This window comes from Sus scrofa, chromosome 5 (assembly GCF_054392235.1).
Source record: "Sus scrofa isolate SSC_HxYL_T2T_F1_AM1 chromosome 5, Sscrofa_HxYL_maternal_Yorkshire_Landrace_v2.0, whole genome shotgun sequence".
NCBI classification, from domain to species: domain Eukaryota; kingdom Metazoa; phylum Chordata; class Mammalia; order Artiodactyla; family Suidae; genus Sus; species Sus scrofa.
In genome coordinates this window covers 37,985,498-38,001,719 of record NC_139387.1, presented here as the reverse complement: position 1 = coordinate 38,001,719, position 16,222 = coordinate 37,985,498, and the positions used below count along the sequence as shown (strand labels likewise).

The 16,222-nt window shown below is 36.4% G+C and overlaps 1 protein-coding gene across 21 annotated transcripts in view; it reads right to left on the bottom strand.

The window, feature by feature from the left end:
• Positions 1 to 16,222, bottom strand: part of RAB3IP (RAB3A interacting protein) — a 50,682-nt gene that overhangs the window by 431 nt on the left and 34,029 nt on the right. For 9 of the 21 annotated variants that reach the window (XM_013997721.3, XM_021091983.2, XM_021091984.2 and 6 more), the window contains 6 exons: positions 12,237 to 12,314; positions 11,363 to 11,566; positions 7,737 to 7,865; positions 6,392 to 6,504; positions 2,591 to 2,690; positions 2,436 to 2,505 (listed from right to left, as the gene is read on the bottom strand). In XM_013997721.3, the coding sequence (XP_013853175.3) occupies positions 2,436 to 2,505; positions 2,591 to 2,690; positions 6,392 to 6,504; positions 7,737 to 7,865; positions 11,363 to 11,566; positions 12,237 to 12,314 (694 nt within the window). Of the gene's footprint in view, positions 1 to 2,435; positions 2,506 to 2,590; positions 2,691 to 6,391; positions 6,505 to 7,736; positions 7,866 to 9,410; positions 9,643 to 11,152; positions 11,210 to 11,362; positions 11,567 to 12,236; positions 12,315 to 16,222 lie in introns of those variants that run through there. The other 12 variants (XM_021091977.2, XM_021091981.2, XM_084956326.1 and 9 more) reach the window with 3 other exon arrangements.

Below are 16,222 nucleotides of genomic sequence, written 5' to 3'. Positions count from 1 at the left end.
TAAGATTAAGATTTAAGATGCCCTCACTGGGCAATTCCTAATGATGTACCTAACGGTTAAACATTCTATCACCCTTTCACACTAACTTTTCCATGTACTTGTGAGCATCCCAGTTTTATCAATAAAAGAGCAATATTTACCAATTTTGCCACATTGATTTGTTAGAGACATCAATGCCCACCATTTTAGCCCAAAAGAAGGCAGACATTTCAGTGTCCTGAGTAAATGGCAATGCTTCTACCTTCTTGAGTAACGACACTCATCGCTCAATTGCATAAGAGTTATTGTTGAACTTAAGAATCTTCTTGGTCTAGCTTATCACATTTTGGCCACTTCACTCTTCATTAAAACTAACAGAGTAAATAGGGAAAAAAGAAAACAAGAGACAGTTCAGAGAACTTAGTAACATTCTTTGTGAGTAAAAATGGAAAGATTTTGTGTGTGGCTCAATGAGAAATTAAAATAAATGCAAAGGATAAGCTGTAAATTCAATTATCTCTGTTTTTCTAAGTCTCCTCTATAAGTGAGAAAAAATTGGATCTATGTTGCAGACAACAAAAGGTCTTCCTCTGACACATGGTCAGATTAGACTGATTTAGATCAGTAGTTCCCATCCAGGGAGACTATGTCTCCAGGTGTGCATGTGGCAATGTCTGGATACATTTTTCATTACAAGCATCTAGTGACACTGTTAAACTTCCTACAACGCACAAGACAGGCCTCCCACAACAAAGAATTAGCCACCTTAAAATGTTAATAATAGTACCAAGGATGAGAAGCCCTGCTTTAGATTTAGATGCCCTGAAATCTTTTTAGCACAAGACACAGATTATAAACAGATTTTAAAATTAATAATAATTTATCACAAACCTTGGCAGGATACAATGTGTACCAAATACTGTGAAGTAAAAGAGTAAGAGAAACCAGAGGAGATACCACTTTTATCACCATCACCCCCACCATCACTCATGACACTTTCTTCCTAGTTTCATAAAGCGAAGTACTTTTCATCCTTCCCTATAAAATTTCTTTTTTTAACAATGGAAAAAAAAAAAACTATGCTTGACAACACAAATCATTTGTTCTCCAGTAAATCATATTATCCAATAGTTATTCAAAAAGATTTTATTAAAGTCATGAAAAATACTGTACAGTTTAAAGGCTGCTTTTTTGCTATGCAGTCCTCTGAAATTCAACATTAATTAGATACAGGTTTCACCCTTTTAAGCATTAGAACCTAATTATATGGGATTATAAATAAATGTGACTGTTTTCAACATACCAGAGCTTGAAAATGCTAAATGGAATTTTTATCAACACAACTAATTTTTCCAAAGAATTAAGACTCACTGTTTACAAGACTGAAAGACAGTACAATTCCACTAATTTTTAAGAAGATTTTCAGTGTCTAAAATAATATAAACAGGAAAATTTCCCACAACTTCAAATATAAAACTGGCATGGACTTGTCCCTAGTTTGCTATTTCTGTTTTAAAACAATCACATGTATTTAAAAAAAAAAAAAAAAAAACACCCACTGCTTTGGATCTGTCAGGACATATCAATTTTTATGCCTGGATTTAAGACATTCGGCTATAAAAACACAGGTAATCATGAAAGACTACATTAAAAATACCACAGCACTTGCACTGGCTTGGCTCTCCTGGATACATCATCTCCATGTTTCTGATTTAAAACAGAGTAATTTTGGAGTTTCCGTCATGGCTCAGTGGTTAATGAACCCGACTAGCATCCATGAGGATGAGGGCTCGATCCCTGGCCCCACCAGGTGGGGTAAAGGATCCGGTGTTGCTGTGAGCTGTGGTGTAGGTCACAGATGCGGCTCAGATCCAGCGTTGCTGTGGCTCTGGGGTAGGCCGGCAGCTGTAGCTCCGATTAGACCCCTAGCCTGGGAAATTCCATATGCCCTGGGTGCCGCCCTAAAAAGACAAAAATAAATAAATAAATAAATAACAGTAATCTTTATTCCATTCAGAATTATCCTCGTGACTACTTTATTAATTCACACATGAAAGTAGAAAATACAGAAAAAAATTTGTTAGCACCTTATGAGTTCCACTAATTAAAATAAAGCTGACTATGTCCAGAGCTTGGTGGTCATTTTTATTTCTTAGGGAGTAAATTCAACGGGCTAGATATTCCTCTCACATTAACCATCTGCTTTACCATATACTCCTTATAAGTTAAAACTGATCCTGCTTAAAACTCAAAATTAACGTAAAATGATGCAAATAGAAGGATTAAATGCAACATGTTTTAAAAGAGGCATTTGTTCCCAAATTCTTCACATATTAGATCTATAAAAGGGATTCAATATAAATGTACCAATAAAAAAGTTTGAGAATTACTACCCTGTTAAAAACTTTTTAGTGAACTTTCATGCAAATATTTTATGATGAATTAAGAACACTCACCATCCTGCTGTTTCACGAGTCCCTGCTGAATATATCGAATGTATGTGAAAAAGTTACACACAGAAGTGATCTAGGCCAAAAAGAAAAGAATGTTAAACAGTCAAATGTCTCATATCAAAGTGAGCTGTACTGAAATTCGTGGTTATATTACTCACCCTGTATCTGCAGAATGGAGAAATATAATAATAGTTGCTTGAGTCTCCTAATTTAATTCTGTGTTTACAGGACTTACTCTGACCTGTGAGAGCACATTTTCTGTAAAATAAGGATGAATTTTAGTTTTTTTAAAATTAAAAGCATTTTTGTCCCTAGCTTCTGCTGTACAAGTTGTATATTCACTAAGACAACAAATATTTGAGAACCTACCATGTAGCAGGCCCTTGTGGTGCTGGTGACAAAGACAAAATTCCTGCCCTCTGGGGCTTACAATTCCAGTATAAGCTTAATGGCATAGCCATTAACCATGGTTCTAGAAATGGAAGCTAAATGTTTTAATATATGTCCTGTCCAGGAGTAAATTTACCAATGAGCAATCAGCTGCAGGGCAGTGCTCGGCTTCCCATCAGCACTTCAACTCCTCTTTCAGTTGGAAGAAACTTCAAAATGACTGTTCAAGTCTCAAAGCATGTTACTGACAGCTTGCAGGATGAGAGCTTCCATATGGGATACTTTTTGGTGTGCTGTGGTAGTGTAGGTACATTTAATGTGGCTCCTGGGCCCAAGAACTACAAAGGCATAAACTACCTTACAAACATAGCACCTTAACAATTACACAAAGGGTATACACTACATTTAGACATACCAACTTTTCTCTCTGCATATTATAACATGCAAAACTTGGTATGAGGGCCTTTTGGCTGGGATTAGGCTGAAAGCTTCTTGAGAACAGAGAATGCACTTTATTCTTCTTTAAATGCTTGGCACCAAGCATGTGCCTGGCACATAGCAGACATTTGGTGACTCTTGGTTAAGTGACGGACAACCTTCCACTCTACTGCTCAATGGGTGTGAAGCTGACCTGTCTATCAGCTGCGACTCACAGCAGCCCAGTGGCCCCCCTTCTAAATTAAAAGCTTGACTAAATGTAACTACCACTCCTTGTCAAGGCAAAATCAGTGTAGCTCTAAGTAAAATAAAGGGGCCAATAGCACTTTGACATTATAAATTACATAATAAAGAGAAATATATTAAATGAACATTAATTTTAAGCTACAATTTACCAGAAATATGATACAAATGTGCCTCCATATTAAGCAACACAGAGAATGTGTATTTAAAAGAGAATAATTTTGGAAGGAGCTATTTAAATCACAAAAGATTTCTTACCTTTTCAAAGAGATGTTGCCTCATTGTTCCTTTATTAGAAAATTCCTTTCATGATCTATAACAATATTTAAAAGCACTAACCACTAGCTTGGGGAGGGTAGATGATCAAGAAATTTAAGGCACAAGTGTTAAAAAGTCCTTGGAACTATATACCATATTAAGTATAATTTACATGAGAGAAAAAAGTAGCATCAAACTGATAAAAATCACTTTTACACTGCTCTTTTGGAAGCACACATACTCCTGTTTGTCTACTATTTTCCTAATTTTAAAAGTACTCAGGTAAAGTGGGTTTCGGTATCAACTTTTAAAATAATAAAAAAGTGTTTAAGTTATCTCATTTCTAAAACCAATATATTTTTCTTTGAGCTAGAATTCAATGCTAAGTCTTCTGACCTCTAATTCCAGTGGGTTTTTTTTGTTTGTTTGTTGTTTGTTTTTTTAACATGCTAGACTACCTCCATATCTCTTAACAGCTCTATCAAGATTTTAAATCCTTGCCTCCCATTTTCACTTAGGGATGTCAACATGTTTAAATATAGACCTAACATCTTTCCCAAGTCCAGAGCCCTTCCTATTAATTTCCCAAATTTTACATTATTCTCCCAATTTGTCACCTCTGACACTTTTTTTCCCCCCACATCTTTCCTCTTCAGACACTCACCACCCTCTGAACACTGTTTTCTTGTTCCTTTCTTCAGTCACACACACGTACTGTTCTTTATATCCTCAATTCCACCCATGCTTCGAAAGCCCAGGTCAAATCAAATCCTCTCCAGGAATAGCCTCCGATTACCACCAGTGGAATGACCTTGTCTTCTGCAACGTTCAGAGCACTGTGCCACACATTTAGTGATTATTTTGATAACCTCCTCCTCGAGAGCCCTGGCCAGGGCCATACTTCACATTTGATAAAAAAGGACAATGTCTTCCCTTAGTTTCCTCCACACAATATGCACTGCAAACAAACATCTTTGCTTCTGGCCCCATGCCCTCAAGCACAATATCCTTAACTAAAATGTTCACTAAACCTAGTCTGTATAATTATTTTACTAAAGTACTATAAAAATCTACTTTGGGATCCTTGTTTGTTATCTTTTGGTGATATCTGCACATGTTCAATATGTGTAATATATAATGCAAACACATATTCAAAATCCTACAATAAAAATGGCTATATTTAAAATAAGGTGTAACACAGAAAAAAGCACATAAACTGCTAGCACTAACGACCAGAATAAAAATACCCTGGTGTTTGTGGAAGGATAGAATTTAGGAATGTAAATCTGTTCCCCAAAGTTCAGAGACCACCATACTACAGGTGAGGCACAGGGGAGCATAAATCAGGACGGATGTGGATGTGAGGCTCAGGTGATGCAGGCGGATGTGCGGCTCACAGAGCAGATGCAGGACTGAGTTACCCAAATACCAACACTGCATGATCCTGCTAAGAGTGTAATAGGCATAACAGAACAGGAAGAACCACACAACTACAACCGGCTTTAACAGACCTGTCAGTTCATCTCAACCAATTGTTTCCTCTTTTGCCTTCAAAATGGCCCTGAAGGGATTCAATCATTGTTTGCTACGAGCTCTCCTGGGCTCTTCAGTCCCCTACATTGATCCACCAACTAAGCAGCTTCCTCAAAATCTTTCCTAAATCACTTTTTAAACAGCGGTGCCAAAGGTTTGATGTACTGTGGGTTTCCATCTTTCCTCCTCCCAGGACTGGGTGGAAAAAAGCCTGTCCTGCTATGAAATCTGGGAGTTGCCTTCTGAAGGTACACAACTGCCAACTATGTCTCATCTGGAAGATGAAGACTTTTATTTACCAAAGTGAGAAAGCTTTATAATGAGAGTATTAAAGGAGCAGACTAACCAAGTCTTTTGGTCCCTTGTTTTCATGCTTAATAAGACTTGGTCTAATTCACTGTCTTCTCAAGCTATTTTTGATGGCCACCCCCAAGAAGAAATAGTTTACACAAAAGCCCAGAAAACATAACTATGCATGTAATGAACAAACATTCTGCTTACCCAATAGAGATTTCATAATCAACTAATAGATTAAAATATATGGTTTTAAAAAAAGTTTCTGGAGTTCTCTGATGGCCTAGTGATTGAGGATTCAGCATTGTCACTGCTGTGGCTCAGGTTACTGCTGTGGCTTGAGTCTGATACCTGGCCTGGGAACTTCTGCAAGCCATGGTGCAGCCAATAAATAAATAAAATTTTTAAAAAAGTTTCTAGGAGTTCCTGCTGTGGCTCAGTGGGTTAAGGCCCAGACATTGCCATAAGCTGCAGTGGAGATCAGATGTGGTTTGGATCTGATGTTGCCATGGCCTTAGCTGCAACTCCAATTCAAACCCTGGCCTGAGAATTTCCATGTGCCACAGGTGTAACCATAAAAAGAAAAAAGTTTCTAATACACACATATATGTTCGTAGCTCTCCACTGATGCTAGATTTGAAATCCCCATGCTGCCTAGAGATTGGTCTTTGGACTAAACAGATTCTAAACAGAAAAGTGACGAGATTTAACCACATTTAAAACTAGAAAAAAATTAAATAACTACAACACATAACATTTTAAAAACTCAGTATCTTCCATAAGACATGGTTTTAAAAACATACTTTGGTCCTCCACATTCGACTGCAGACGCTTTCACAAATCGAACAGGTTGCAATCCCACAGGTTCAATGCTTAGCGTATTGTTTTCCACAGCCTCCAGAACAGCTGAAGCCAACTTTCAAAAAACAAAAAAGTATTAGATGCTATGCTGGCAGAAAAATACAAAATTCTACAGTAAACTGATTTTAAAAATTATTTTTTCCCCAAGTTCCACTAGATTTGCCTTAGCGAGCAAAAAAGAAAGAAACCACATAATCTTGGCTTGAATTCTTTTAGAATTCAAACATTGTTATGAAAGGCAATTCAGTTATAGCTAAATAACTTTTCCCATTATCTATAAGGAGATTAAAGACATTAATTCCCAGACCACCCCTTACCCACAATCCATATCTACTATGTATGCCATTTCAAAATGAATATCCTAATGCTTTATTTTGCTAAATTTATGCATTATTTCTTAATACTGGTCATTCATAACAAAGCAATATATGCTAATTATAGCTATATATTTTCTGACCTTGTATTTATGTACACAAGCATCTACAAAAGAAACAACTGAGTTATCAAATATTAAATACCCAGTGGAGATGGTAATAACTGATAAACAATTGATGAAATCGGCAAACTATCTCATTCTGGCAAGACCCCTCATACTGCACAGCCCACATAAAACCAGGCCCAGGGCCACAATGACTATTATATATCTACATACCAAAAGCATTTTACTGTTCATTATAACTTCTCCTTACAAGCAGTGTTATAATTAAATTCTCTGAAGACAACCTTCAGATTAACCTTAAATATTGATTGACAGGATATGTGTATACAAACCTTCCATATATAAGAACAAATTAATGACCTTACATGTCTGTATAGTGCCTTGTGGTATTTTTTAAAAGTTCTTGTATCTATTTAATTCATTTTACCTTCTTGACAACTCCATGACATAGACAAGGAAGGCATTTTTTTTTTTCCTGTTTTAAAGATGAAGGAACTAAATACGATTTTTTAATCACATACAGATAAACCCAACCTTAGAGTGTACAGAACTTCCCTTACACTGAACGTTAGACTAAAAATTAAGAAATAAGCCCTATTCCCATACATATTTAATACTTGACTCCAATGCAATACACACTGCAGTGTGAATGATCCTCTGCTGAAATAAGGAACAGGTTCAGTAAGTGAATGCCAAGAAATTACTACGATCCTAATGGAGAATGGAGAAAATGATAAAATGTGACATTTTCTAAGTTATTTATGTAAGAGATATTAAAATATGTGACGACTTAGTAAAAGGTATAAATACAACTCTAATGCATTTCTATTAAATTTTTTTTAAATTACCTCACTTTTTGAGAAGGTTAAACATGGAAAGATATCTTCTTGATAGATTTTATCTAAGAAAGGACATGTTCTGTCCATTGTGGGCTCATCCTTCCAAGATCTGAATTCATTATACAGAGATAAGTCAGCCTAACAAACCAAAAGAAAACACAAAATAACTTTTTTCAAAGTACAAACATAAAACCACTTTATAAAACCAAAACTTAAATATTCCCGAAAAAGATATACTCTTTAAAATAATTACTGAACCATTGTCGATTAGTTATAACACATGGTAGCAATTTTTTTCTTTAATTGACGTATAGTTGATTTAAAATATTGCATTAGTTTCAGGTGTACAGCAAAGTGGTTCAGTTATAATGTACATTTTCCTATTCTTTTCCATTATAGGTTATTACAAGATACTGAATTCTTAGCACAAGTTCCCTGTGCTGTACAGAGGGTCCTTTTGTTTACTTTATGCATAGTAGAGGTTGTCTGTTAAGCCCATACTCCTACATTATCCCTCCCTGGCCTCTCCCCCTTTGGTAGCCAGAAATTTGTCTTCGATGTCCATGAGTCTGTTTCTGCTTTGTAAGTAAAGTCATTTGCATTACTGATTTCACATGTAAGTGATATACAGTATTTGTCTTTCTCTGTCTTCTCTTAATATGATAATCTCTAGGTCCATTCATGCTGCTACAAATGACAATATTTCATTCTTTTTTAAGGCTGAGAAATATTCCATTGCAGTGATTTTTCTTTTTAAAAAACAATCCAGGAGTTCCTGTCGTGGCGCAGTGGTTAACGAATCCAACTAGGAACCATGAGGTTGCCGGTTTGATCCCTGCCCTTGCTCAGTGGGTTAACGATCTGGCGTTGCCGTGAGCTGTGGTGTAGGGCGCAGACGCGGCTCGGATCCTGCGTTGCTGTGGCTCTGGTGTAGGCTGGCAGCTACAGCTCCGACTTGACCCCCAGCCTGGGAACCTCCATATGCCGCGGGAGCGGCCCAAGAAATGGCAAAAAGACAAAAAGACAAAAAAAAAAACCAAAAAAAACGATCCAATCTCCCAAATGTCTAGCTGTCCCTTTTCAATGTATCCACTATGGTGTCCAAGATACTACCATTATCCACACCACCAAAAAATATAATAATAATGTTGGAGCTGCTCTTAAGACAAAAGTGCACACTGTTCTAAATATATGCATAAGATTAAGTCTCTTTTGAAAATAATCAAAAAGTAATTTGGAAGCCAAGTTAATAAAAGTGTTTGAATAAATGGAGATTCACTAAATTGTGAAAGCTAGTTTGGGATCAAAAGTGACACCAATTGTTCTACTATTACCTGAAGGCATTTCCAAAAGAATTTTCCAAAATGTTTATTGTATAAGCAGCAAGACTAAAAGTAGCACACATACAGCCTTCTAGATTGACTATCTAAAAATATAACATTTATTCAGACATTTTTTGGCATTTCAGCCTCCAGTACCTACCATCTGACTGTCAACAATAATCGAGGCTGGCACCCGCTTTCCTATTCACTCTTCCAGTTGTCCCTTCTCTTCTTACCCAACTTAATAAATTTTCCCAAGTAAACTTCTCCACAGATTCCCTCAGCTCAGCTCAGTACTACCTGTCCACATATGAAGCTACACCCACCCCCAGCCACCCAAACACAGAGTAGCGTCCCTCACCCTCTGGCAGCTCTAAGCCACTGTTGTCCTCAAGCACTGGATACACTATTAGTGGAGCACTGACTGCAGCCATGGCCTCTAGGACAGCTCAATCGGATGTGCACGTAGTCTACGTGAAAGTAACAAAAGCCTGACTGTATCCCAGCTTTCCTATAGACCTTCCTCTAAGGTGTACAACGGCAATCTCAATGTGAATTTTTTCATCCCAATCCATAAATTCCTTGAATCAAAGCTAAAGGCAGAAGGATAACAATATTAGCAGGTAAGTAATACTTACATTTTCAAATTCACTCTTTGTAAAGTCTACCCTTTGATGGATATAAGGCCCAAAGTGTTCCAAGAAATGATTCTAGTTAAAAGGCAGTAATTTAAACTATTTATTAAGAGCTGACTCTGTGTCAGGGACTATGGCAAGCGCTTCACAAACATTAATCCTCAAAGTTGAGCAAGATAAATATTATAGTCCCCATTTATAGATAAGGAAACAAGGGTTTAGAGAGAAAATAACTTGACCAAGGTTACAGAGCAAGAAACCAGTAAAAGTTCACATCTGAGTGACTTAACCTCAAAGCCTTGCCTACTTGTGTGTCTGTGCATGCACACGTGTGTTTTAAATGCTTTCAGAAGATAAGCTGCAAATGCATTGACTGAATGCCCCTAGCACATTTTCTGTAGAAACATGGACATGTTTCGTTTTCTTTCCAATTGTGGTATCTTTTTCTAAGACTTACACAAATTTAAGTGTTTCCTTTGTCTAAGGAAACCTTTTGACAAGTTTTTCACAAAGTATTAGATTACAGGACATATCTCGAAAGCAAAAAAATTACATGCTGCCTATTCATATTTTAAGGAAATTTCATAAACTAAAAACAAAACTTTAAAATGTAGCATGAGAAAACACTTAAATTTTCTTAGCATAAACAACAGGGGGGAAAGGTACATGATTACACTGAGAAACCACAGCAAATATGTAAGCTTTATCAAGCAATTAAAAGTGCTACTTAAATTGAAAGAAATCAGAATTAAAAGTTATGACTAAAAGCGTTCTTTAATATTTAAAAGAGACCACTGTGAATTTCAGATTTTGTCACATTCATCTTTGACCAAATATTGAACTGCTCCCTCACTATCATCTCTTCCGTTAATAACTAAACAAAATACAATTCAACTAAAAGAGGTAACCTAACCTTGGTTGTTCAGTTTAATAAACTCCTTGCTTTCACGCAAAAAAAATCTGAACAAACACACACAGCTTCATAAAGATTAATGATGACCTTGAACTCAACAATGTAAAATACAGTTTTTAAGAAAAAAATGGGAGAGAGCTGCTCCATAAATTACTGATCAATTTCCTTGGAAATACTTTTTCATTGTATTTAAGTAAAAAATATTACACAGTTTTAACAATTATTACTCAAAACTGCTCAAAATATTTCTACATTATCTCAGTTATCTTTATAACATACCGCTAAAAGGATAAGGCTATCATTAATTCTATTGTTTGTTCTTCATTATCTGAATTAACTCTAGGACTACCTTACCAATATAAAATTCTGCCTCTGGAATGTGCTGTTCTTTAAGAAAATCACCTAAATATTTTCACACATTTCTTATATTCATACTTTGCTAGAGCACTCTAACAATAAATTTTGTCTAGCCAGACCATGAAAGCCACCCACTCTCCTTCATCCAACACACAACAGTTTGCTCCCTACAAGAAATACCGAGATTAAGAAACTTACCAAGTTTCCAGCAGGTACTCCATGGTCAGCCAGGTAGAGAAGGGAACTGAAGAATCCCTGAAAGCAGCCAGCTCTAGATAAAGCCTCCCCCATCTTAATATTGAATATTTTGTACTACATATTTTGCTGACAGAAATTATAACTGACATCTCAGTGATGAGAATTAATAAGTATCAACAGAGTCAGAGGGGACAGTCCTGGACGAGTTACCTCTTTGCAGTCTTTTACAATTGGCTGTATCACACTGAGGTCCTGATGACTGCCACTCATAGCACTGCTTGTACTTTTATTTCGTGTATGACCCTTTTTAAAATGTGTCTTTCCACCTGGCAGAGGCTCTTGTGTAGGTGATGTCGGAGAACTGGACAATACAAGTGTCTTCAATGCAGCCACTTCAGCTTGAAGTACATCAATCTTGGGGAAAAAAATCAACATAATCACATACGCTAAATACGTTTATGATAGATGCAGCTAAATGTTAGTAATTTGGTCAAAACACTTCCCTTTCAAAGATGAAATATTAGTTTAATTTGTACTTCCTATGGAGTAATGAAAGTAAAACCAACTTTTTTAATGTTTCCATATGGTTTGGATTTAGCTGATACTCACGTGTCAGGTGAAATTTTTAAAATTATCAAAATGTCTAACATTGCACTTAAAGTGAATTTTTAACATCTCCAAAATATATTAAAAACTAGCTTATGATTAGCTGCAGTTAGTAAAACCTAACAACATTTTGATGGCTTTTTTTTAGTGAGTTAGGAAAATAAACATTAACTTCAAAATGTGATTACATAACCCTTTTGATAATACATGTGATTCAAAATCATTTGAATATTTGCCTCTAATATAAATGGACAACTGATGTTCATTTGCCTCTAATATAAATGGACACTCAATGTTCACTATTAATTACATCTAGTAGTGGCTATTTTCTTCTTTATAGTTTCCTATAGTTTAAAAAATCTTCTAAAACAAGCACTGCTTTCATAATCAGCACAAATTCAATAAAAGTTAAGTATTTTTAAAGCAATAACCACTAGTATCTTTACATTTTATACTACTAACGGGAGCAAAAACTTACTTTTCCTTGTGCTTCTTTCAGCTGTTTTTCTGCTGTTGCCTGCTTGATATTTGCTTCTCTGACCATCTTATGAGCTTCCTGAAAAAGTTAACATCTCAAATTTTGGAAACAAAGTATTTAGCATTTGTTTTCAAAACTCTTAAACAGGTATCTATGATTGAGGCAAAGATATATTAACAAAATTCTGCCTAAAATTAAGTATTCATTATCAACTACTGAAATAGCAGTTGTCATCAGACAAACCAACTATTAGGAATGAGGAATAGGTACCTTCTTTTAGTACCTATTACCACAGAGGCAGCCAGGTTGAGTATTATCATCATGATTGATGCTCGGGTACAAACCACATATGTGATGAAAGACAACACAGGACCCTCATGTCAAATTCAACTTTGCACTTAGGTTTTTATAATTTGTTCACCACATATGTATTCATGTTATTACTTACAGCAAAGATATACAGAAGGGACAAGTAAAAATGTTAACACATCAATAATGCTGCAGTGTTAGGACAGTTAAGAAGCCTTACAGCTTCCAATATTCACAAAATGATATTAAGCGACGATTCTGTGCAATCTAAAAAAGCAAATCAGAGTTTACCTTTTAATAAGACCTGAATTTTTAAGTATCACAAATATGAAACTCTGGGTATTCTCCTCTATTCATCAAACATTAATTCATTAATTCATGACTGAAGTCACCAAACATTAATTCAGTACCTCTTCGTGAGGTACTGTTCCAGGTGCTGGTGATACACTGGGAAAAGGAGCTAACATTCCGATTTCCTTTTCTTTTTTGTCTTTTCCAGCTGTACCCATGGCATAAGGAAGTTCCCAGGTCAAGGATCGAATCTGAGCTGCAGCTCTGGCAACACCAGATCCTTAATCTACTTTGCCAGGCCAGGGATCAAAACCATGCCACTAGAGAGACAATGCCAGATCCTTAAGCTGCCGTACCACAGCAGGAATTCCTACATTCTAATAATCAAATAAAATACCTGAGTAAAAATTCTGGATTTTATTCTAAATCCAATACAAAGCCTTTCAGTTTTTTAAGGAAAAGAGTGACATAATCGTATCTGTATTTTAGAAAGATTACTCGGCTGTATGGAACAGTCCCTATAAAGATTAAGAATGGACTAGAACAGGAGTTCCCATGGTGGCTTAGCAGAAACGGATCTGACTAGCATCCATGAGGACGAAGGTTTGATCCCCCGAAGGTTTGATCCCCAGCCTTTCTCAGTCGGTTAAGGATCTGGCATTGTCATTAGCTGTGGTAAAGGTCACAGATGTGGCTGCGATCCAGCATTGCTGTGGCTGCGGCATGGGCCAGCAGCTACAGCTCTGATTCGACCCCTCTGATTCGGAACCTCCACAAGCCGTGGGTGCGGCCCCAAAAAGACCAAAAAAAAAAAGGACTAGAACAGACTAGAACAGAATACAGGGTGCTCAAGATAATCCCCCAAGTTTAAGAACATATATTTTTATATTAGAACTTCAATTTACAGTTTCTGAGTGAGGGAAGGAGAAAGGAAGGAAATTAGCCTCAAAATTTTTTAAATTTTTTTATTGGCTCTGGTGTGCAAAGGCTTGATATGGAATATGGAACTGAGGTTCCCAGATTAGGGACTGCACCCTGGCTACAGCAGTGAAAGTGCCAAATTCTAACAACTTAGACCATCAGGGAACTCCCTCAGATATTTAGCGGTTTGACAATGGCACACTCACTAGGTCTGTCGACTGTTCAGTGGAGAGTGGAAGTTCTCCACACCAGAGTTCCTCAGTGTCGCTCCCATTTGTTCATTTGCTCTCAGAGTACTGTAATGAATTGCAGTACTCTGAATGTATGTGCCCATGAATGTGAATTTACAATTTTTTTTTTTTTGGCTTTTTAGGGCTGCACCCGAGGCATATGGAAGTTCCCAGGCTATGGGTCTAACTGGAGCTACAACTACTGGCCTACACCACAGCCACAGCAACACAGGATCCGAGCTGCATCTGAGACCTACACCACAGCCCACGGCAATGCTGATCTTTAACCCACTGAGAGAGGCCAAGGATCGAACCCATATCCTCGTGGATCCTAGTCGGGTTGGTTAACTGCTGAGCCAAGAAGGGAACCCCCAACAGATTATTTTAAATAAGAGAAGCTTTACTACCAGTGCTATATAATGAGATGAGATCAACTGTGAAAATATTCCATGCACAATTACGCTGATTATCTTGTGTCTGAAGTCTATAGGAGCTATCAAATTTAACAATGAGAGAAGCATTCTTTTTAAAATAACAAATGTTTCAGATTTGTTGAATTTTTCTGTGATAAGTGGCTGTCAATAAAACACTACTTGACAGATACTTTAAAAATAATAAATATATTATTATTATTTAATAATAATAATAATCTGACCTTTCAAGATAAATGACATTTTAACTATAAATGCAGAAGTAGCTTGTGCTATGAAGAGAATATTTGTTTAAATGTTTTGAAGTGGACTTGGCTTTCATTAATGTGAACTATATAACTTGGAACAAACTTCCCATGGAAAATAATTTTTAAAACGTGAACACATTTTTTAAAATGTATGTAAAGGCATTAGAGGGATAACAAAATAGTGAAGAATCAGGGGACCAAGATCCAGGAGAAGAGGTACACCTGGGAAAGTGAGCTAGGATTTGAGGTGACTTTTCCCCTAAAGATGTAACGCATACAGTGAAAAAGTATAACATACTGGAGCCCCAAAAGGAAAGAAAAAAGAGCAAGAATGAGTTAGAAGTAGTATTTAAAATAACTCATAGGATTTTGCAAACTGACAAGAAACATCAAAGTGTATATTCAAAAAAAGTTTGAAACCTTGTATCACTGTCATTCCTAAAATAAAAAATAATATACATATCACCTATACCAGAAATCAGCAAACTTACTAAAAAGGCCAGACAATAAGCAATTTGGGCTTTGTAAGCCATAGGGTCTCTCTTGCAACTACTCAACTCTGTTGCTGCAGTATGAAAGCAGTCACAGATAATAATAAACCAATGCGTGTAGCCATTCCAATAAAAATTCATAGGTACTAAAATATGAATTTCATATAGTTTTCATGTCACAAAACATTCCTCTTTTTTTTTTTTTATATATCCTCTTACCATCTGAAAATGTAAAAACTAATCTTGGTGCATCAGGTTGTGCAAAGGTAGATACAGGCCAGTTTTGCCCTGTAGGCTGTAGTTTGCAGACCCTGATCTATACATTCATATTGATACATTTACACTTTGAAAACAGAATTTTTTTTCCTATCTGGCTAGCAGTGATTCAAATGAATCCTTTTTTTTTTTGCCTTTTCTAGGACCGCTCCCGCGGCACATGGAGGTTCCCAGGCTAGGGGTCTAATCGGAGCTGTAGCCACCGGCCTACGCCAGAGCAACGCGGGATCAGAGCTGCGTCTGCAACCTACACCGCAGCTCACAGCAACACTGGATCCTCAACCCACTGAGTAAGGCCAGGGATCGAACCCACAACCTCATAGATCCTAGTCTGATTCATTAACCACTGTGCCACAACAGGAACTCCAAATGAACCCTCCTTTTAAAAAATAATGTTTATTCAACATCTTCTAATTAATTTGCAAAACAATTTGCTGGTATTAGAGGAGACAAAAATTCACTAGACAATATTATGGAAAAAACTTCACAAAACTGGCAATGAGACTAAAAATTCAGTATAATGACTTATCACAGGAAAAGAAAAATTTGTTCCTTTCAGACCAAGTATATCTGTGAGTTAGCAGCAGCATTACACCTAATTTTAAAAATGGAATTTAGATCAGACCTTCATCTGGATCATAAATTTAAAACAAGATTTCAAAAGTGAGATAACATATTCAATCACACTCCCCTAAAAAAATACACATACACGTATGTGATATGTTTTAGTGACAATATTTTTGTACTATTAAAAATTTAAGCATTTTCTTATTTCACTCTTCTTAAAAT